This window comes from Paralichthys olivaceus, chromosome 5 (assembly GCF_024713975.1).
Source record: "Paralichthys olivaceus isolate ysfri-2021 chromosome 5, ASM2471397v2, whole genome shotgun sequence".
Lineage (NCBI taxonomy): Eukaryota > Metazoa > Chordata > Actinopteri > Pleuronectiformes > Paralichthyidae > Paralichthys > Paralichthys olivaceus.
The window spans coordinates 8,680,420-8,699,696 of record NC_091097.1 but is presented as its reverse complement, the minus strand read 5'-3'; the positions used below and the strand labels follow the sequence as shown (position 1 = coordinate 8,699,696).

At 40.5% G+C, this 19,277-nt stretch overlaps 3 protein-coding genes and 1 long non-coding RNA gene across 6 annotated transcripts; 1 reads left to right on the top strand and 3 right to left on the bottom strand.

The window, feature by feature from the left end:
• The first annotated feature begins 1,121 nt into the window (after positions 1-1,121).
• On the top strand, positions 1,122-13,318 carry mylk5 (myosin, light chain kinase 5). 3 transcript variants are annotated; one of them, XM_020094142.2, is made up of 17 exons: positions 1,122-1,512; positions 3,778-3,927; positions 4,213-4,365; positions 4,503-4,685; positions 5,101-5,136; positions 6,578-6,705; positions 6,813-6,966; positions 7,051-7,362; positions 7,448-7,556; positions 7,872-8,075; positions 8,842-9,059; positions 9,139-9,262; positions 10,261-10,413; positions 10,495-10,624; positions 10,695-10,782; positions 10,876-11,016; positions 12,696-13,318. In XM_020094142.2, the coding sequence occupies exons 1-17, from the start codon at positions 1,362-1,364 to the stop codon at positions 12,899-12,901; spliced, it is 2,640 nt and encodes an 879-aa protein (XP_019949701.2). In that variant the 5' UTR covers positions 1,122-1,361; the 3' UTR covers positions 12,902-13,318. The 3 variants fall into 3 exon arrangements, with proteins under 3 accessions (XP_019949701.2, XP_069381263.1, XP_019949702.2); XM_020094143.2 differs by lacking the exon at positions 1,122-1,512 and adding an exon at positions 2,204-2,330; XM_069525162.1 differs by lacking the exon at positions 5,101-5,136.
• Positions 1,410-10,776, bottom strand: LOC109633943 (uncharacterized). Its single transcript, XR_002203023.2, has 5 exons — positions 10,651-10,776; positions 6,560-6,680; positions 3,761-3,900; positions 2,946-2,995; positions 1,410-1,519 (listed from the first exon to the last, which is right to left on the bottom strand). It is a non-coding gene; the product is annotated as an uncharacterized lncRNA (long non-coding RNA).
• A 480-nt stretch (positions 13,319-13,798) lies between the features above and the next one.
• LOC109634146 (complement C1q-like protein 2) lies at positions 13,799-15,063 on the bottom strand. Its single transcript, XM_020094443.2, has 3 exons — positions 14,752-15,063; positions 14,534-14,668; positions 13,799-14,444 (listed from the first exon to the last, which is right to left on the bottom strand). The coding sequence occupies exons 1-3, from the start codon at positions 15,005-15,007 to the stop codon at positions 14,158-14,160; spliced, it is 678 nt and encodes a 225-aa protein (XP_019950002.2). The 5' UTR covers positions 15,008-15,063; the 3' UTR covers positions 13,799-14,157.
• A 641-nt stretch (positions 15,064-15,704) lies between these two features.
• On the bottom strand, positions 15,705-18,919 carry LOC109634133 (coenzyme Q-binding protein COQ10 homolog, mitochondrial). Its single transcript, XM_020094427.2, has 5 exons — positions 18,692-18,919; positions 17,958-18,110; positions 17,632-17,824; positions 17,354-17,455; positions 15,705-16,263 (listed from the first exon to the last, which is right to left on the bottom strand). Exons 1-5 carry the CDS (start codon positions 18,793-18,795, stop codon positions 16,111-16,113), a joined length of 705 nt encoding a protein of 234 aa, XP_019949986.1. The 5' UTR covers positions 18,796-18,919; the 3' UTR covers positions 15,705-16,110.
• Between the last annotated feature and the right edge of the window lie 358 nt (positions 18,920-19,277).

Sequence of the window (19,277 nt, the reverse complement as noted above, 5' to 3'; positions counted from 1 at the left end):
GAAACTAAAACTAGCACCTCTCAGTCATATTCTATTGGTATTAGGGATGTGAGCAGAGCATTAACAAAATGTTAGGATCCCCTCATTGGGCTTCTGTAATGTACAAAACATTAAGTACAGTCAGGTTGATGATTGTTACACATTCTCTCTCACATGATTTTATCCCACAATCAGATTGGAACTCACTAGAACACATATATCCAACAAGGCCCAACAGTCACCTCGTATTCAAACAAGTTGCACCAAATATGCACTTATTCATAGATGTCAGTTCCTTAAAAGTGCCTGTTTTTTCCCCCCATCAAGATTCATGGAAAATGTTGAATAACGCTCCTTGTTGCAATGTTAAAGTAAAAAAAAACAATCCTGGAATCCGTCTCCTGATCTGCACCAACATTTGATTAACTGTACCATATCCTTCTGCCAAGGTTTGTGGTAGCCTGTCCTCTCATTTTTGTGTTATTGCTCACAAACAAACAGACACACACAAACACATACCAACCAACCAACCAACAAATGGACAGGGGTGGAAAAAATATTCTTTTATAAACAATAAAAGCTGCAGATTGTGTGATACTGTACAATACGGCTGTGTCTCATCGACATGTGTTCATGAAAACAAGAGCAGGCCCCTCTCGAGACATCCTCATGCTACTATAGCAGCAGGAATCTGAAACAGCCTCTGTGTTTGTGTGTGGATTGGGGTATAGTGCATCACATAGAATTTATGAGCCCATTCTTCACAATCACAGCTTTACAGCCCACAGGCATGAAAAAGAGAAAACCTTCACATCGCCAGCGTCACTTGCATTACAAAGTTCAGTTGCAGCATTGATAAGTGAGAAGGCAAACAGAGATATTGATAAATGGCAGTGCATTCGACAAACACACAATACGACCTTTGGCTGGGAGGGTAGATAAGTCCCCCCCCATCCCTTCCTCCCCTGATTTCTCTTTGCTCGTTCATGTGTGGTGTATGTTAGCCATGGTGATAAAAAAAAAAAGAGGGGTTTGAGTATAGTGGGTGGGGGGCAACCTCACACTGGGGTGACTTTGGAGAGATAAGGAGAGACCTGCCCACGCAGCATGCAATGACCCAAGCAAAACAGAAAATATTTCTCATGTAGGTGGAGTTAGCGCAGAGGGTGAGGAAAGAAGGCACAGACGTGTGCAGAGAAGTGTGAGGAGCAAGAGCAGAGCAGCACTGGCTGCAGTGAGAACGACAGACAGAGGCTTGTTGGTTTTTGCAGAGCTAGCCGCTGAGGCACACACAGCTGTGACACCGAGAGGAAGTGTGATAATCTGCTGGGAAATGACTTTGTAAACTTGTTTGCCTCAGAGGCCAGGGTTTTCTGACAGACATGAACGGCGATGGCAGCAAACAGAGTTTTGTGTCAACCTTCAGGATGCAGATCAAGCCAGCACGTGCATCATCATCATCATCATCATCTTCACCCAGCAGTGGGCCAGGAACTGCTAACACCAGGCCCTCGGACAAATGCACTGATAGAGGTAAGGGCTGCATGAGAGAGGCAGAGAGACAGAAGGAGTGGAGATGAATAATTTGAGTTTGACATTTTCAGAGTCATTAAACTAACTGCTTGAATAGACAAGTCTAAACATGGTGCTTTATATTCCCATTTGTGCTCCAAAAAATAGAGCACTTTAATATGCCTTGTGTAAAACCAGTTTATTTGCATAACTTTACACACTCCATGTTTGTTGCTTTTAAATGTTAATATCCTGTGTTATGTTTTCCTTGAGATTAAATGTCCAGTTCTCAGATTGTTTTTGTATTGGGGACCTTTTCACTTCCATTCAGCTCACACTGAACATCACAGTCCCCAATATAATTCAATTTCTCAGCTTGTTTTTTTTTAATTTGACTGGATGTGGGACTTTTGTTGTGAAAATTTGAAACAGCTTTCAAGAATGTTTTTGAACAGCTGGATAAAATGTTTGTTGCCTATAAGTATCTTATTTCAATAATTTCAGTGTTGATCGTTACCTAGCAGTCGTTTCTAACAAGTCAAAATTTCAGTAACTGACATACTGTAAATGTTAGTATTTCTGGGGTAATAATAATGACAATAATTAATTTTATTTATAATTATCTTTTGAGTCACCAACGGACACTTTACAAATCCAAATTGACATTTGATATGCAAAACAAGGTAAACAACAGCAGCAACTATTAAATCAATAGGAATGTGCATCTATGTGCAACAAGTTCTGTCACACACAGCCATCAGGGGCCATTTGGGGGTTCAGTATCTTGCCCAAGGACTCGCAGAATGGGAGAGACAAGGGATTCAACTGGCAACCTTCTGGTTAGTGGACAGCCTGCTCTATCAGCCCCAACAGTATGGCAGCATAAATCAAAGTGATGAAGATTATTATTAATACATTGGTTTCCCAGGTGGTATATATTAACAGAAATGTGGAAAAACCTTTTCAGTGCCTGAGTGTGACATTATTAGAAATCCAGATTGTCTCAGTTTCTCAGGAGGAGGGTGGATGGTTGTTGACATAGAGCAGGTGAGATCATTAGTTAGTCACACATATGGGCTGTGTTGATACGATACTGTGAGATAACCCTGGGGTTTGGAAGCTTTCAGTTTGAAGTTTATACTGATCTTACTGAGCTGCTGACACAATCAGAGTTCTATACACCAAAAGTAAAGGTGAAAGGATCATGATGTGAATGACATGGGAAAATCCAGCTCGCTGTGTGTTTGTGAGCAGAGGAGCCAAGTGTGTAGTGACCGTCCTCAAACATCATGCTGCACAATGAATAACTTAGTGTTGTAAAGACTGCAGGTTAAAGGCTGATGGTTAAACACCTATCTTGTTCAAGCATAACTGGTTTACTGTCCATGACTAAGCATTACAACACACAGTCAATCTATAAACACTGTTTGAATGTTAATGGTTCTGTACTACACCTGCTGATGAAGTGCTTCTTCAGCTAAGCTTCAAGTATTCAGTGGCAGTCCTGTGAAAACGAATTGCTAAATTTAATATTAATGCAAGATAAAGTCCTGGAGGGGAAAAGAAATACACACAAATAAAATACAATGGCACTTAGTAGGGTCTCCTTTAAATTGACTAGATCTGGATTCTCTGGGAAATCAGCAAAACTTTATGTACTGTACATACCTCACATTATTTAACTAAGGTGAAAAGAAATCGGATACACTAAAATAGGGGTCAAGGGCTCTTCCCTGGCCAATACTGCATCCTCCCAACAATTTTTGTGTTTTGTTTTGTAGTTTTTGTGTAATCCTGCTAACAAACAGACAAACAGAATAATTAAAACAATACCTCTGAAAGCTAACAACAGTTCTCTGGTGCCTTAATAGTAAAACCTTGATAGTAATATCTATTTTTTGGTTTTACACTGATGTTAATGTTGTTTTGTCTGGGCAGTGTTGACCTGAACATATTTAACAAGAGGGAAAAGGAAGAAGAAAAGCAAATGAATTGTGGTTTTAACAGTTCTATAGATGAGCGGGTGGAAGATCACACTTACAGACTAATTATTTTTACTTCACTTCAGACTCTGTGTGAAAACATAGTAGTTCACTGTGTGAATTAATGTCAACAACACTACAAAACTATGATAATAATATCACTATAATAAAGGTGGATATTTAAGGGCTTTACTGATTATACAGAACATTGTAGTAAAATTAGGGTTTAATAACTAGACTTATTAAATGCAGTTAAGTAAGTCTTGTGTTGCTATGTGACTCCTCACCTCCTTTTCATGTTCAGGTTCTCTCAACCTCTCCTCTGCCAAACATCTGGATCCACCCGTCTTCATAGAGCCTCTGGAGGACTGCTATGTGGACGAGGGAAGTGACATCAGACTGCGCGGGGTTCTCACAGGGAGTCAGCCTATCAAAGTGTCATGGTTGCACAATGGTGAGTAGAGACACTGGGATGTACACGGCTGCAGCTCGATGAAGCCTGAGGCCCAGATACAGTCAGTGAAAGTAAATACAGCAGAGCTATTCCCATTTACTTGGTTTGTTTTAGAACAGGATTTTTCACATACATTTGAATAAGATGTAAATGCCAATCTTTTTTTCTGCTATTTCTTCTAGTTGCATGAGACATTTGTAATTTAAACCAAAAGAGTTTGTTGTTAGATGTTACACTACAGTGGGGGAGAGTGTTTCTAGTTTGTTTGTTTGCTCCTATGGGCAGGTGAAGTGGCCCGTTTTGGGAAACCCTCTTTCAATGGCAGGGAGGTGAGTTTCGTGGTGACGGAGTGTCTGCCGGAGGATGCTGGAGCCTACATCTGCATGGCTTCGAACAGAGCAGGGACGACGTCCTGCAGCTCTGCCGTGTGCGTCAGAGGTGAGGGAGAAACTGAACCACAAGATAATTCATGCACACGTTTTGGTGTTTCTCATTGAAGGAGAATAAAAATAAGAACTAACAAGTTTCACTTCTGATGTTACTTCTCCTTTCCCTCACTCTTACCACCAATCCAGACTTTGAAACTATCTGCGGTGTGCAGAATTGGGTCTCAAAGATCCCAACTTCTGCATCCAAAAGCATTATGAAGAATGGAAGGTCACCGTCACCTCCCACAGATGAGCTGCAGGAGTTCGGAGGATCTACTTGTACCTCTCCTCCAGTGTCTGACAAGCAGAGAACGGTCTCATCTCCGAGAGGTAATCATATAATTACAAATTTCACATGTAGGTCCAAAGTATTTTAGCATATGTAGGTTGTTACATCCATTATTACTTACACATGCATGTTTGAGGGCTGAATATATACTGTATATACATATCTCTGCCTCTTTAACATTGTTCCCACACCGGATATCCATAAATAAATGAAGGGAAACACATCATTTCCAGTCCTTGTGTAATTGACTGTCAGACAACATGTATACTGAACAGCAATAGTGCAGGATTTTCACAGCTATGTAGCTTTCTAATACAGCCACAAAACACAAGTGAGCACCATGTAGGGAAGTGGACAGTGACACAGTAACGCAGTGTCTGAAAACTGATAGCCATAGGCAGAACAGGACCACACCTCTAAACATCCTGACTAAACCTACCTCATCTGCTTCTGCAGAAGTTATACCAAAGAAGAGAGCTGACTCAGGGAAAGGTAAGAAACACACACACTCATGCTTTTTCACCATCTTTGACACCTGTCTATTCCAACACACACATTTTCTACTCCACTTTGTTAACTGTCCAAACCAACCTCTTCATAGAATCTGTTTGTTCTTGTGTATCCTGGGGTTTTACCTGGCAGCTACTTCCTATTTTTTGGCCTTTGGTCTTGTTATAATGTTATTGTGCTCATATATATTAAAAGGGAACCTTACCTTAGGACTAAACATTATAAATTGTGGATATCTGTTATTGTGCAAGAGTGTTTATGTTTATGTTGCATGTGATGTTCTGTCCTAACGCTCGGTTGCCTCTGTTGAAATGTGTCTATTAGCATTGATTGTACCGGAATGGCTGTGAAATCAAATATCCCCTGGGGGACAATAAAATCTAAAGTCAGTCTGTTATTGATGCACAGGATGCATCATACTCTTGCAGCAAAGAGAAATGTTTGAGACACTGCTATGAAAAAGACGGCAGCACAATTGGCCATGTAAAGTAAATATATTAAAGTTGCATCAGATTGTCCAGTCAAATTGACCATTCTGATGCGATTATATTTGAATACTGGCAGCGTCAGACATGATATATCTTCAGCTCATATATGGGATAGGCTGCTGTGCATGACTTAAAATACATGCTCTGTTTGCTTTTTTTTAATGCATATTTGTTTAAGTGATTAGTTCGAAGTTTATGAAAAATATTAATCTTTAGGTCTCCTCAGAGAACAGGTGATCTAGTGTAGCAGTGTTTAACACAGTTGGTTGCACAAGGACTGGTTTTGCTTGTGGTGTAGGTTAACTGTGTTTTGTCTTTTGTTTCCACTTGAGACACTACGTCTGCAGTGCACTACAATAATAAGGGTCTCAGGGGAAGTAATACACTCCCAGTTTTACAGTACAGTACAGACAGGGGCGTTCCAACGGATTTTGGGGCTCAAAGAAAAAAACCTGGGGTTCCTGGATCAAAACAAACTGAACAGCACCCCCCCCAAAAGAAAGACATGATACCACACCACCTCATTCCACTTTCCAAATTAATCTTTTAGTATTCAAATTATAAAGTGCATACTGTGCATTCACATAAATATTAAAGCAAGAAACTTTGAGTGCAAACCTCCACCATCATCCCAGACACACACACATTTAGATGTTTTAGTCTTCAACCAAAACTATGACACTTTTAGAAGAAGGCTCATCATGGTGTTTCATTGCTGTGGAGAGACATAATCAGTTGTAGGGGCGGGCCTCTCAGCCCAGGCCCCAGGCAATTGCCTTCTTTGCCTACCCTGTTGCAGCGCCCCTGTCTTTATCTTCACTCACACACACCACACTGGATCATTTCCTTCCTCTAGCGTCATGTTTTAGGAATGAAGACACTGCAACAAACAGAGTGCTTTGAATCAAAGCACTCACTATTTTTTGGCTTTGCAGGTGCAACACTGCATTTTGAGAACCCCCCACAGCACCTCAAGGTGAAGGTGGGACAGACCGCCCGTCTGTTGTCTCGGTTCAGTGGCAGCCCCCCTCTGGTGTCCTGTTGGATCAATAACAAAGAACAGGTGTTGTTATTTTATAAGCTAATTCACAAATATTCACTGTTTGTCATTCCAACTTTATCTCCCCTGCTTTTGTCAGTATGTAAACCTCACACATTGCAACCCTGCAGATAGTGGATGGTCCAGAGCTGTGGACAGAAAATACAGATCAGAGCAGCACACTGGTGATAGCAGAGACCAAACCACAGCACACAGGTTGCTACACTATTGTAGTGAGGGACCGAAAGAGCTCAGCGCAAAACACGATCACACTTTCTGTAATAGGTAAGATGACGCACTCTGCACTTTGAACGTCCATGAGAAGTTGTAAAAACACTTTTATATTCATCACCCCTCCTTCCCAACCAGAGAGGCCAGAGCCTCCTGCCTCTTCCCCCGTGATCTCCCGTGTCTCTGCCACCAGCCTGGTGCTGTCCTGGTCCGGACCCTGCTACGACGGTGGCAGCGCCATCCTGGGTTATGTGGTTGAGGTAAAGAAACGTGGAAGTGCTGAGGCCGGGGACTGGACCAAACTCACTGCCCAGTGTAGGAGTACTTCATACAGAGTGTCTGCTGGGCTGCCCCCTGGAGAGCAATACTGTTTCAGAGTTAGGGCCTACAACGCAGTGGGAGTAAGCGAACCAGGACCAGTGTCACCTGTGGTTAAGATGGAGCAGGAAGGTGAGTCATTAGCTAAATACCACATTGGAAAATGCTGACAATCATTGTAAGACATATATTACAGCTATTGTGTCTGGATGCATAGATTCAGACAAACTGCAAGAAGAGGAGGCCCTTCAGGCGTACACCTGTGTCTCTATTGACTCTTCCCACAAAGTCACAGACCACTATGTTTTGCAGGAGAAACTGGGAATGTGAGTATCTGACAAACCAAGCGCTAATTTTCAATGAGCCTCAAGCCTTTTTTTGAAGAGTTATCTGGAATATGGTAAGTCCTGCCAAGTGTGGCAAAGGATTAAAACAAATGCATGTAGAGACAGGGTTCTGTTGAGCAAACAAATGTTTTCAATGGCTGCAGTTCAAGATGGTGCTAGTATTACAAAAGGTTTTGTTTTCTGGGATTTTTAATCAGCCTCCATCAGTAAATAGACACTGTGATGGGCTGACTTCATTGCATGACCACATTTTTCAAGATTTATAATGACACAACATTCATGTTTCTGTTGAAGGGGAAAGTTTGGCCTGGTGTTCAAACTAACTGACAAAGAGACGGGACGAGTGTGCGCTGGGAAATTTTACAAAGGCCGACGTGCCAAGGAAAGGGAGGCTGCTCGTAAAGAGATAGAGTTGATGAACTATCTCCACCACCCCAAACTGGTTCATTGTCTGGCGGCCTACGATCACAAGCCTGAGATGGTCATGGTCATGGAATTGTGAGTATCAAGACGAAAACCTGACACGGTTTAAATGTGTAGGATTTAGTGGAATCTATTGGCAGTAATGGAACATAATATTTGTTTTCAATTGCCCGAAACATTGTGTTTTTGTTTTCTTAGAACAATCATTTAGGATGCTCATACATGTAAACCATCATGTTGCAGTGCCATGGACAAACCAAGACACTCTACATGGGTCCTTATGTGTTTTTACTTCATAGTTTTTCTGACACACCCAGAAAGATACACCAGAGTGGTATTCAATTGGTTGCAGTTTGCAACCTTACCACTAGATGCCACTTAAAGCTACACACTGCTTGTTTAAAGGTCCAGTGTGAAAGATTTAGGTAAAATTAATCTATTGGTGCAAATTCAATTTAAAATAATCCAAGTGATGTTTTCACTAGTGTTTCATCTAAATTATAGTTATCTTCACCCTAGAATGGGAACTTTATATTTAAATACTTTATATTGACATTGGGAAGGAATCCTCTCTACATAGGCTGCCATGTTTTTTACAGTAGCCCAGACTGGACAAACTAATCACCTTTTGAATTTTTATGAAAACCGAAGGCTGCCACATGTTCTCTTTCAGGTTTGGAACGAGAGGGTAATGTAAGGGGTATTCGGCTGCAACATGCAACTTCACCACTGGGTGTCAATATATTCCACACACTGAACCTTTAAATTCTTATAACAACTGCAAACTCTTACAGAGAAATAAAATAATGGTTTGCTGTCACTGTGTTTTGTCTGTGTGCAGTATCGCAGGTGGGGAACTGTTTGAACGTATTGTAGATGACAGCTTTGAACACACAGAGCCAGCCAGTGTGCACTACATGCAGCAGATCCTGGAGGGGATTGCGTATATGCATGAGCAAAACATTATCCACCTGGACCTCAAACCTGAGAACATTGTGTGCATTGACACCATTGGTACCTCCATAAAGATTATTGACTTCGGATTAGCCAGCAAGTTTGGTATGTGAAATTAAAGTCTCATAATATTTATCTAAGTATGTTATGTTATGTTTCAATATCAAATCATTGTGTTTAACAGATCCAAACACGCCTCTGAAGGTAATGCATGGGACTCCAGAGTTTGTGGCACCGGAAGTGATAAACTATGAGCCTGTGTGTTTAGCCACTGACATGTGGAGCATTGGAGTGATCTGCTACATATTGTAAGTCACTGTAACTCCAATAGTCTTATCTACATTAAAGTAACAGTTTGACATTTTTGGAGTCATGCTTTGTGGTGAGAGTGAGACGGAAAGGTCATGTCTGTGCAAGAAATATAAAATGCCGCAGGGAGAGGCCTGTTAGCTTAGCACAAAGACTGGAGACGGGGGGGAATTGCTAGCCTGACAGGTAATATAAAAAATATATCTACCAGAATCTCTAAAGCTATTGGAGTCTCTCCAATCTGATACCTAAGCCCAAGAACAATCTTCAAGCTACAATCCAAATTTCATATTGTTTTCTGCAAAAAGCTTTAAAACCCACCATGGATAATCTATTTAGCATGACACAGCAGACAGTTTGTGAGTTAGTGAGAACCAGATATTTTCCTCAGGAGTTGGTAGAGACCAAACACAAAGCTGAAATTGAAATGTATATTTGACCAACAATCATCAGCGGGCCAGACACACAGCTCCAAATGATTGATAATGCCGTTTGTCATATTGAAGAAAACTCAAAATGTGACATAATACTTTGTCACATATTATATTAATCAGTGAGCTGCAGAGGTTACTGGTCAGTAGATTATTGGGCTGTGCCAGGATTACAGTTTCTCCCTGTTCTAGTCACCAGTGGTATTTTCATCTTTCATCTGCAAACTTCTCAACCCTTAAAAAAAATTTTAAGTAATAATGCTTTCCAAAATGTTACATTACCAATTTGTGTCATGCACATCCAGCATACTGCCATTTATGAACTTGTGAGAGAACATTCTTATCACATCAAGTTAGAATTTAATCTAATCCATTTAGCTAACAGGCCTGTAGAAGCTTAAAACTCCAAAAATTGATTTGAATAGATTTGATTTTTGGATCGTGTTGGTGCTAATATTCATGATGGATTAACATTTTGAATTTTACACTTTTACTGCCACCTAATGGATATAGGTTGTAACAGCCATAATGACACTGCAGCTTCAATGCCTGTCTCTGGTTTTCAGACTGAGTGGTGAGTCTCCTTTCCAGGGAGACAGCGATACAGAGACCCTGGCCTCGGTCACAGCTGCTCATTGGGAATTTGATGAGGAGAGCTTTGAGGAAATAACAGATGAGGCCAAGAATTTCATCAGTTCACTGCTCAACAAGGACACCAGGTACATTTATAAACTTGAAGCTAATGCCACTTGCTCAGTTAAAATCTTCACTTAACCACCATAACCCTCTGTGTTTGTCAGACGGAGGATGTCCTGTGTAGAGGCCCTCGCCCACCCTTGGATGGCAGCATTTGACTCTGGAGATTGTGCCAACACCAAGTGTCTGTCTAAGGAGAAGATGAAGAGGTTTCTGGCCAGGCAGAAGTGGAAGGTAACCCATCTCATTACTTTACTTACATGGGAGTGTTGTTGGTTTTGCCTTCACAATCTTTGTCTCATAGAAAGCAGGTAAGGCCATGCTTGCCCTGACGAGAATGACTTTACTATCCAAAGGCGAAAGCTCTGGATCTCCAACCAGCTCTGGGGGAGGTAAGAGACACAATTTATTATCTTACTGTTTTCAGAACTATTTTAGTTTCCTGTTATAACTTGTTTCCACCTCTCTACTACCCTCTTTTCCAGGCTCACCCCTGAGCCCAGAAGCAGAGCATGCCCTCGAGTCTCTGGAGAAGAAGATGCAGGGGCCACCGCACTTCACCCAGTGTCTGGAGGACCAGACAGTGACTCGAGGATCCAGTGCCTGTCTCTCATGCCACCTCACAGGTAGACACTGACGTCTTACCCTCGAGAGCTCCAAAAGTACCCTGTATTCTTCCTGACATTTCAATAGGAATAGGCACACAAGCTTGCGACGCATGTCAAGAGATATCTTAAAAAGCATCTAAGGCAGACAAAAAAGGGACATCAGGTAGTTTGAATAAATTAACAATTGCTAACACTATTTAAAAATGCATTCAGTGTCTCAGATTTTTGTGTTTCAATACGTATTCTAAATCTCAGTGTTAAGGTGCTGCGAGAAATGTACATGCTGCTATCCATCTTGTTCAAATAAATTTAGATGGGTTGTGCTTAGGATGTCATTTCTTTTCATCTTAATATATATATCATATACAGTATGCAGCTCTAAGTAAAAATATAAATTGAATTTAAATGTGGTTACATATGAGGAATGTTAGTTAGTTTATGGGGGATAGTGTGAAAACTTTCCAGCTGTCAGACCCTTTGTATTGTTTAAGTGATATGAGACTGAACATCAGGCAGGTGGAAATGGCAATTTGTTAAAAGCAGTTTCCAACCAGTTTGCTTTGCAAAATTGAGGAGCTTTGGTGCCTATATCTAACTTTCCATTACTATATCATGGTGTTCTTTGTTCACCACGCAGGTAATTGGCTTGACTCCTCAAAGACTTTGAAAGTGTGGTGGGGCCATAAACAGAATGAGGTGTGAACAACTATGCCACCTGTGCAATTGCACCCCAGGGGCTACTGTCTCAAGGTCATTCTTTGGACACAGATTAAATGCACAGACAGAGGCAGAGACACGTTTAGCCAGTTACAAAGATTTTATTCAATCCAAAATAGTAAATTCAATGCGCTGGCTTATTTTATTACATTTACTTTAGTATGTAAAAAAAGAAAAAAACAAACTTAAACTACAATCCCTAAAAATAAGAATGTCTTAGTGCTCTTACATGCATAAAATGCAGGAGCCTAACCAGGAGTGCCTATCCACCCAGATGTGTGGCACTCAGCTGCACTGAAAACAAAATATAGCTCAAGCAAAAGATAAGCCAAGTTTGTCAAATTAACAAAATTGACGATTAAAAAAGCTACACAATCAGGCAAAACACAGCCAAAAAGAATAGCACCAATAATAACAAAACAGCAGCAGGGGACACCAACACAAGAAAAACATCATGATTAGCCAGGCTGATCATGTTGCGTTAGTATGAGGCCTTAACACATGTCACTGAAATGGAGGCAGCAAACTTAGACAATATACAACAGAAATTGACTTAAACAGAGTCAACTTGACACTTTAGCTTTGTACCTGTGTCACCAACACCACCAGCTACAACCAAGGCAGGACAAGCTGCAGAAAGGAGGAACAAAGGCCCACGTTCCTCATGGTGCCTCATATAGCCTGCCTCTGATTGAGGGTTTGGCTGGAGGAGGAGTCAAGGCTGGGGTTGCATTCAACACTCCTACTAGACACCCTGTTCACCCTCAATGGGAAGACTTCCCAACACAATAGTATTGATTGAGTGAAATCTGTCACACAAATTGCATGAACCATTATTAGGTGTTCCATTTTTAAAAGTTTTGAAATAAACATTTCAATTTTGAATTTAACAATTTGTTTTACAAACTTTTGACAGGATGTGAACTTGGCACCTCTGCCTCTGTCCCCTGTTCTCACTCATCCCATCTATATCTTGGCAGGATACCCCGACCCTGAGGTGGTGTGGCTGTGTGGAAAGGAGCCCATAGTGGAGACACCAACGGTGCAGATAGAGTATGAGGAAGATGGCCGATGTACCCTGGTCCTTGCCAAAGTTGAGGCCATGGATGCCAATATTTACACCTGTAGAGCCACCAATGAGCATGGGGAGGTGTGCTGCTCAGCCAACCTCACTGTTCAAGAGTAGATTCATTACATTGGTGTCAACTTACTGTACAAGACAGAGATATGAATATAATATTAATGTTCTTGAGTGCCTTGAACACTACTGTACATTCTTGCTTTAATACAAACTGGGACAACACTCTTGATCCTGTACTGTAGCTTGGAATATATAATACATGTGTTACTTAATAAATGAACAGATGAATATTGTTTCAGAGCCACACATAAAATATATATAATATATATACTATCATATATACATATACTGTATATATTATATATTTATATAATATATACAGTATATGTATAAAATGTTATTTTACATTTGACCATTATACTTCAATAATATGTTGTTTCAGCTGTGAATCATTTTGAGATTCTCTTTCAAAGCTACCACCTGAATATGAATAAACTGGGATTCTTCCATTTTTGAAAATAAGCAGGCCTGAAATGATGCTGTTTGAATCACATAGTAAAGATCTGAGTTGTGATTTCTAATATGAGTTATAGATTTTTTGGGTTAAAATAAGAAAATTCAAGTGTTTTCAAAACACAAAACGCTAAGGTTGTGTGTTTATTACAGTTTGGTAGTCTGTCTGTCAGCAGGATTTCTCATAAGCGACTGAACTGATTTGCATTAAAGTTTGTGGAGGGGTGGGATACAACCCAAGAAAGAACCCAATGAATTTTGCAACAGACCTGGATAAATTGTCAGATTCTTTGATGTGGAGAGATAAGGCAATAGCCTTGGTGGAAGCTTTTCCATGTGCCCTTAGTTACCGATATTTCATTGAGGCTTCTAGAGAGCTGATGAGCCTGTCCAGAGTTGGCTCAGAGAACAGCTAAAGCTATTGGTATATTTACTGTATCTGTGTATGCATGCAAAACAGCAATGGTTGTACAAAAACTCAGGCACCAGTGCTTTTGTATTTATTTTATTACTTTATTATCTTTATAATTTACAATCTTACCATTGTGTGTAATTGTGTGTGTAAGTCAACAGACACTAACATTACTAACTAGTAGAGTCAATTCCTTTGCCAAGGCCCAACAGCCCCCTTATGAAACCACATTTAAAATCACATGATCCACATTTTATTTGGATCTGCACCAAATTGCACACACTTTATCAGTCCCCTAAACATGTCTGATTTATGATACATTAATTATTCTTTCCACTTTCCATAATTAACAGTTAGTTAGTCAGAGATAATAAAGTTGGATGTTTTATTGCAAAAGCATGAAGAGCTATGCAGACATTAAATTGTGTTGTTTGAATCACATGGTGAAGAGCAGAAAACCAGTGAAGGTGTTGTAGTTCATGGAATCATCATAGACTATCCTGTTTGCCGGGAGCTCGATATGCACACTGTCCCCTGCGCTGAGGGCGATGACCGCAGCGTTGCTGCCCATGTCGTTAGCGTCAGTCCCTGAGGTGTCCCACACAGATACCAGCCGTTGGCCGTTCTTCATGAGGCTCAAAACAGAGCTGGGAGTAGAAGCCAAGTTGTTGAACATTGAGAATCGAAAGAAGTACATTCCTCCGACCACTGCTGTGAAAATGCCTGCCAAAGGAAGGAGAATAGATAATGATTTACATTGAATGAGTTCTTCACTTTTTTCTGTGTCTTTACCTCTTTCTCTCATACACTACCTGTTGAAGGATCGTAGTTATTGCCAGTATTTGAGAAGACCTTCTTGTACTTTAGTGGGGTGTCAGTGTTGAAAGGTCCAATGTTTCCACTGCCAGATTCCCTGAGAGCTACAGAAAAGGCCACCTGAGGTGTGCCTGAGAACACCATTACCACAAACATGAGGTAAGATTTGAAGGAAAAGTTTTTGTATTCCATAAACTAATAAAAACGGTCTTACTTGTGGTGAGGCTCCGTAGCTCCAGGACTTCTTTTTCAGTATTTTGCAACTTGGACTCCAGAAGTGTTATTTTCTCTGCCATGTTTGTGATTCTCTCTTCCACAGCTCCCAGGTTTCGGGCTACAGAAGTGAGGCCGCATATTTCACAGCACCTGCTTGATCCTGTACAATGATCAGCGATGTCCCCATTTTCTTTAACTTGCGCTTCACTTAGACAGCAGCTGAAGGCAAGAATCAGCACTGCAATCGTCTTCATCCTTGTGGTTTTGGACTCTGAGTCTCCTTCTGCTTCTGAAAAACACTCCAAAACCCATGGCCCGCCCCCTTTATTGATGTCAAGTTGAGAAGGTTAAACAAATGGGAAATTGAGTTAAGTTGATTGTCTAATAGTGACAAAGTTCAGTACTTCTGTCCCAATTCCTCTCCCTTGGCCTTGCCCATAGATGTGACGTGCCCTTTGAGTTTTCAAACAGAGCCACAAAAGATAGGGCAAGAAAAACTTCCCTTCTCTAAACAATGTCTGTGCTTGGTGAAAGTGCTCTTGTTTATATATGTTTCAACACCAACAGAACTATTTCTTGTACTTTTCGCTTATTGAGATTCTAGAAATGAGGGGTGCTTCTACTCCTCAACTTATATTTACCTGTGTGTTGGCAAAACTACACAAAAATTGTTTTCATCCGTGTGTGTGTAACAAATAGCTCAGCAACACATAGACGCATTACTTGGGAGGCTATTGTTAAAATGAAGGTATCTCACATAGCATATAAAGGAGGATAGACATGACCTAAACTTATTTAGATTGAAAAATAATTCATATGAAGAAAGAAAAGAAAATGACATAATATAGAGTAGTAATGCATTCATTTTAGCAACAGATGAGATAGAGATGTAATCTAAACCTTATTAGTTTGAAACAGTACATTAGGAAAAAAGCTCCAATGACACTTGGACAGATAACACAAGAGCTTTTTAATACCACTGAACTACATGACCGAACAAGAACAAGCTCTGAACCCTTTTAGATGTTTCAGCACTGCGCAGGAATCAGGTGACTGTACATTAACCTACAATTTAACAAAGAAAACATTTGTGTTCAAAAAGATCATTTGAAAAAAAATATATATGCCAAGCTGTAAAATAAATATTCAAATATGAACAAAAAAAGTTAGATTGTGGCTTATAAATAAATAGTTTAAAGTATATTTCTTGTGCATGTCAACTCAAGAACGAGATATGAGTGAGTGCAAAAAGGAAAATCCAGTCTCCTGTGTCAGAACAGTGTTGGAAGTGGAAAAGTGCAGCAGGCTGGCAGGGTTTTATGAAAGGTCCATGTGGATGGGGATGGAGGGGATGTTCTTATGTCGACCGCCTCCTCAGTGACGCCTCCTGCTGGTTTCTATAAAGTGCTGCTGCCCTGCCCTCAAAGGCACCGACCATCTGCTTTGCCACCTCGTCAAAGAACACGCTGGCCAGCTGAGAGTGCAGAAGGGACTTGAACTCAAACGACAACTAAAGACAAAACAGGAGAGGGACAATTATCAGGCAGGATGCAACGGGGCATAAAACACAGCTTGGCTCTGATCATTTTTCAGATCAGCAAAAAGAGGGAGAGAAATAGAGCTTAATAATAATTAAAGAAGTTAAAGAACAATTAGAATGAGGGACTCTGGCAACAGTTCAATGTGTAAAAAGCTTTATACTAGCTTATTTAATATTAAAGTGAAATATGAACAACTGAGATTAAAAATAACCTGTGTTACTGTCTTTCTTCAGTGTTTTCCATTAATCATTAACAGACTGTGGCTGCACAGCATATTCTTATTTGTTATGCCAGAGTTTCATAATGAACCAAAAACAACCTAAAATTGTTTTTTGAAGAGCTATTTGCCTTGTGCTCACTTGCTATCGCTCTCACTCATGCTTGTCCATAGTTTTTACAGCACATGCAGACTGTCAGACCTGATAGTTTCAGCACCCACACTACCGCCACAGACTGAATCAATTCTGTGGGAAACACAGGGTCTTATGTGCGGGTCTTGCCACAGACAAATCAGGGTGATACAGCTTCAAATGTGTGGCCATTATTCATGTATTGGGAATTGTTTATAGATTATTATTATTAGAAAAAATCATTTATGAATTGGAAAATTTGAAGATCACCAAAATTAAAAACTTTTTTTTAAAAGTTCACAATAACCAGTCCTCCTGAGTTCTGTATTTGGTGTGTTTTACTGTAATCTAACCACTTCCTGGCTGAGCCTGAGGTTACGTGAGCCAACATTAAGGTTAAACTCCTGTCAACATTAATTCTGTTCCCTAACCTGACAGCTATTTCAGGCCTCCAGGACATCACCATGCTATTCAAGGCTAACTTTACAGCATAATGAGATTTTACGCAACACACCCAGCACAGAGGCGGAGGCTTTTAATTAGTCTCTCTTTACACATGCAATCTTATCCCTCAATCGTTGGGTTTTTTATTATCAGTGGGTTTGTTAATTTCATGGATTCACTTTCACTTCTGTTTTATTCCTGTCATTGTTAACATTATTATATTTTCATTGCACAACAAAAATTTTATTTTATTTTATACACTTACATAGAAATCCACTTTGCAGGAGTCTGCTAGGTCTTTGGTTCCGGGGGCAAACCTCCATACTGTTTCAAGATGGCTGAAGAGGGATCCATCAGTGCACACAGCCTGTTTCACAACAAACAAGCCTTTATTGTCACTGAATGCTGAAAAGGGTGATGACAAGGCAATAACATTAGATGCATTGTATAGTTGACGGGACTCTGCATAAGAAACAAGCAAGTGTTGAGGAAAAAAGTATTTGTAATGGAGTTTTTTCTGGATCTACCAAGGCAAAGACTTACTCTGACTTGGTGGTTTGGGATGACCGTGACCTCAGAGGTGTAGCGATCCACAATGGGAGGGAAACCGATTTCGAGCTCTGCCCGGACACCTCCGTCTCGTCCCTTCATGATCCGAGACTTCTTGCACCAGGGAACAAAGTGCTGGTACTGATCCACTCTGGCCACCACATTGAACATCTGCTCTGGAGTATACCTGAGCACACAGTCACGTCAGGACAATAAGGGGGTGCAGACAATTAGTTAAAAGTCCAAAGCACTAAAATAGTCAAATTTTGAAAGTTTCTATAGAGTAACAGGCATGTTATTGCAGTTTTCAGAGCACTCACCCTAATGTCCGGCACTCTGTGTACTCCATCCTGCGGGTGCTGATAGGAACAACCAGGTTGATGAAGCTGCGGCTGGGTATGCTGATGGAGGTGGCGGGACAGAGGGGCAGGCTGGTCCTCCTCGCTGCCAGGGCCCCACAGGAGCCCAAGTGTCTGAGGGGGGGGGAATTAAGAATATAAGTATGTTGGAGCACATTAATGAATCAAGCTCAAAAACTACTGGATGGATTATTACAAAACTTAGTGGAAGGATGTGGTAGGAGTCAGGAAAGAAGCCTTTTAACTCTCATGTGGATCTATATCAGGGGGCAGATCCAGACTAAACATTGAAAGATTTCTGCAACATTTTGCAACATTGATAGAAAATTGCAAAGTTCAGTTAGATATAAAAATCTGGATCAAGTTAATTAAATGTTCTTTGGTTCGTGAAACCAAAGAACATTTAAGGTAGCTTACTGATGGCTCTACCCTTTTGAATAATTAAACAACTACAGAATACTCAGATCTAAATCCTACCATGGGCTACATTTTAAAAAACTAATGATAAAACAACTAAAGAATATTCAGGTCGAAATCCTACCATGTGCTAAAGTTAAATAACTACAAGTAAAATAACTACAGAATATTCAGGTGGAAATCATACCATGGGTTTCACTTTAATAACTAATACACTTGAACCCAAACAAGCCCACTTCAACTCCACCCACCTGTGGAGAAGTCTCATCGTGACTCACCTGAAGTTTGCTCTTCTCGTGTTTCCTCGCAGAACTTTAGTAGCCTGGGCTTCACGCAGCTCCAGCAGCGTCTTCAACAGCAGAGGAGTCGTTTTGTTGGTCATGGTGAAGTTTTAAACTCAGATGTAATGGAGATTCTTGATGACGGTGTATTTGTGCAGCAGCAGCAGCAGCAGCCTCACTCTACCTGGCTTCGTTCACACTGATGCGTCACTTGCGCCCCCACCTGACTGTACAGGACGGTGACGTGACAGCAGGCCCTGCTCTGGCCAATCAGAGGGACAGGTCGACAGGTTTAAAGGTCAAGAGGTGATTTGTCAAAATGGTGAAATGGTTTGAGCTTTATTAAGCAATTAAATGTGTCACAAAATCTAAATTAGATCAGAAGACATTTTATTTGGAATAAACAGCTATCTTAGATTCTGTTATTCACACACAATGGATACTCATTGTATGGATATATTTTTATATTCTTATTTCCCAACCCTAAATCTATATATATTTTCCTATCTTTCGTTTTTTTCTCCTTTATGCTTATATGTGTAGTGTTCTCATTAACATCACCCCAAAATTAAATTTAGTTTTA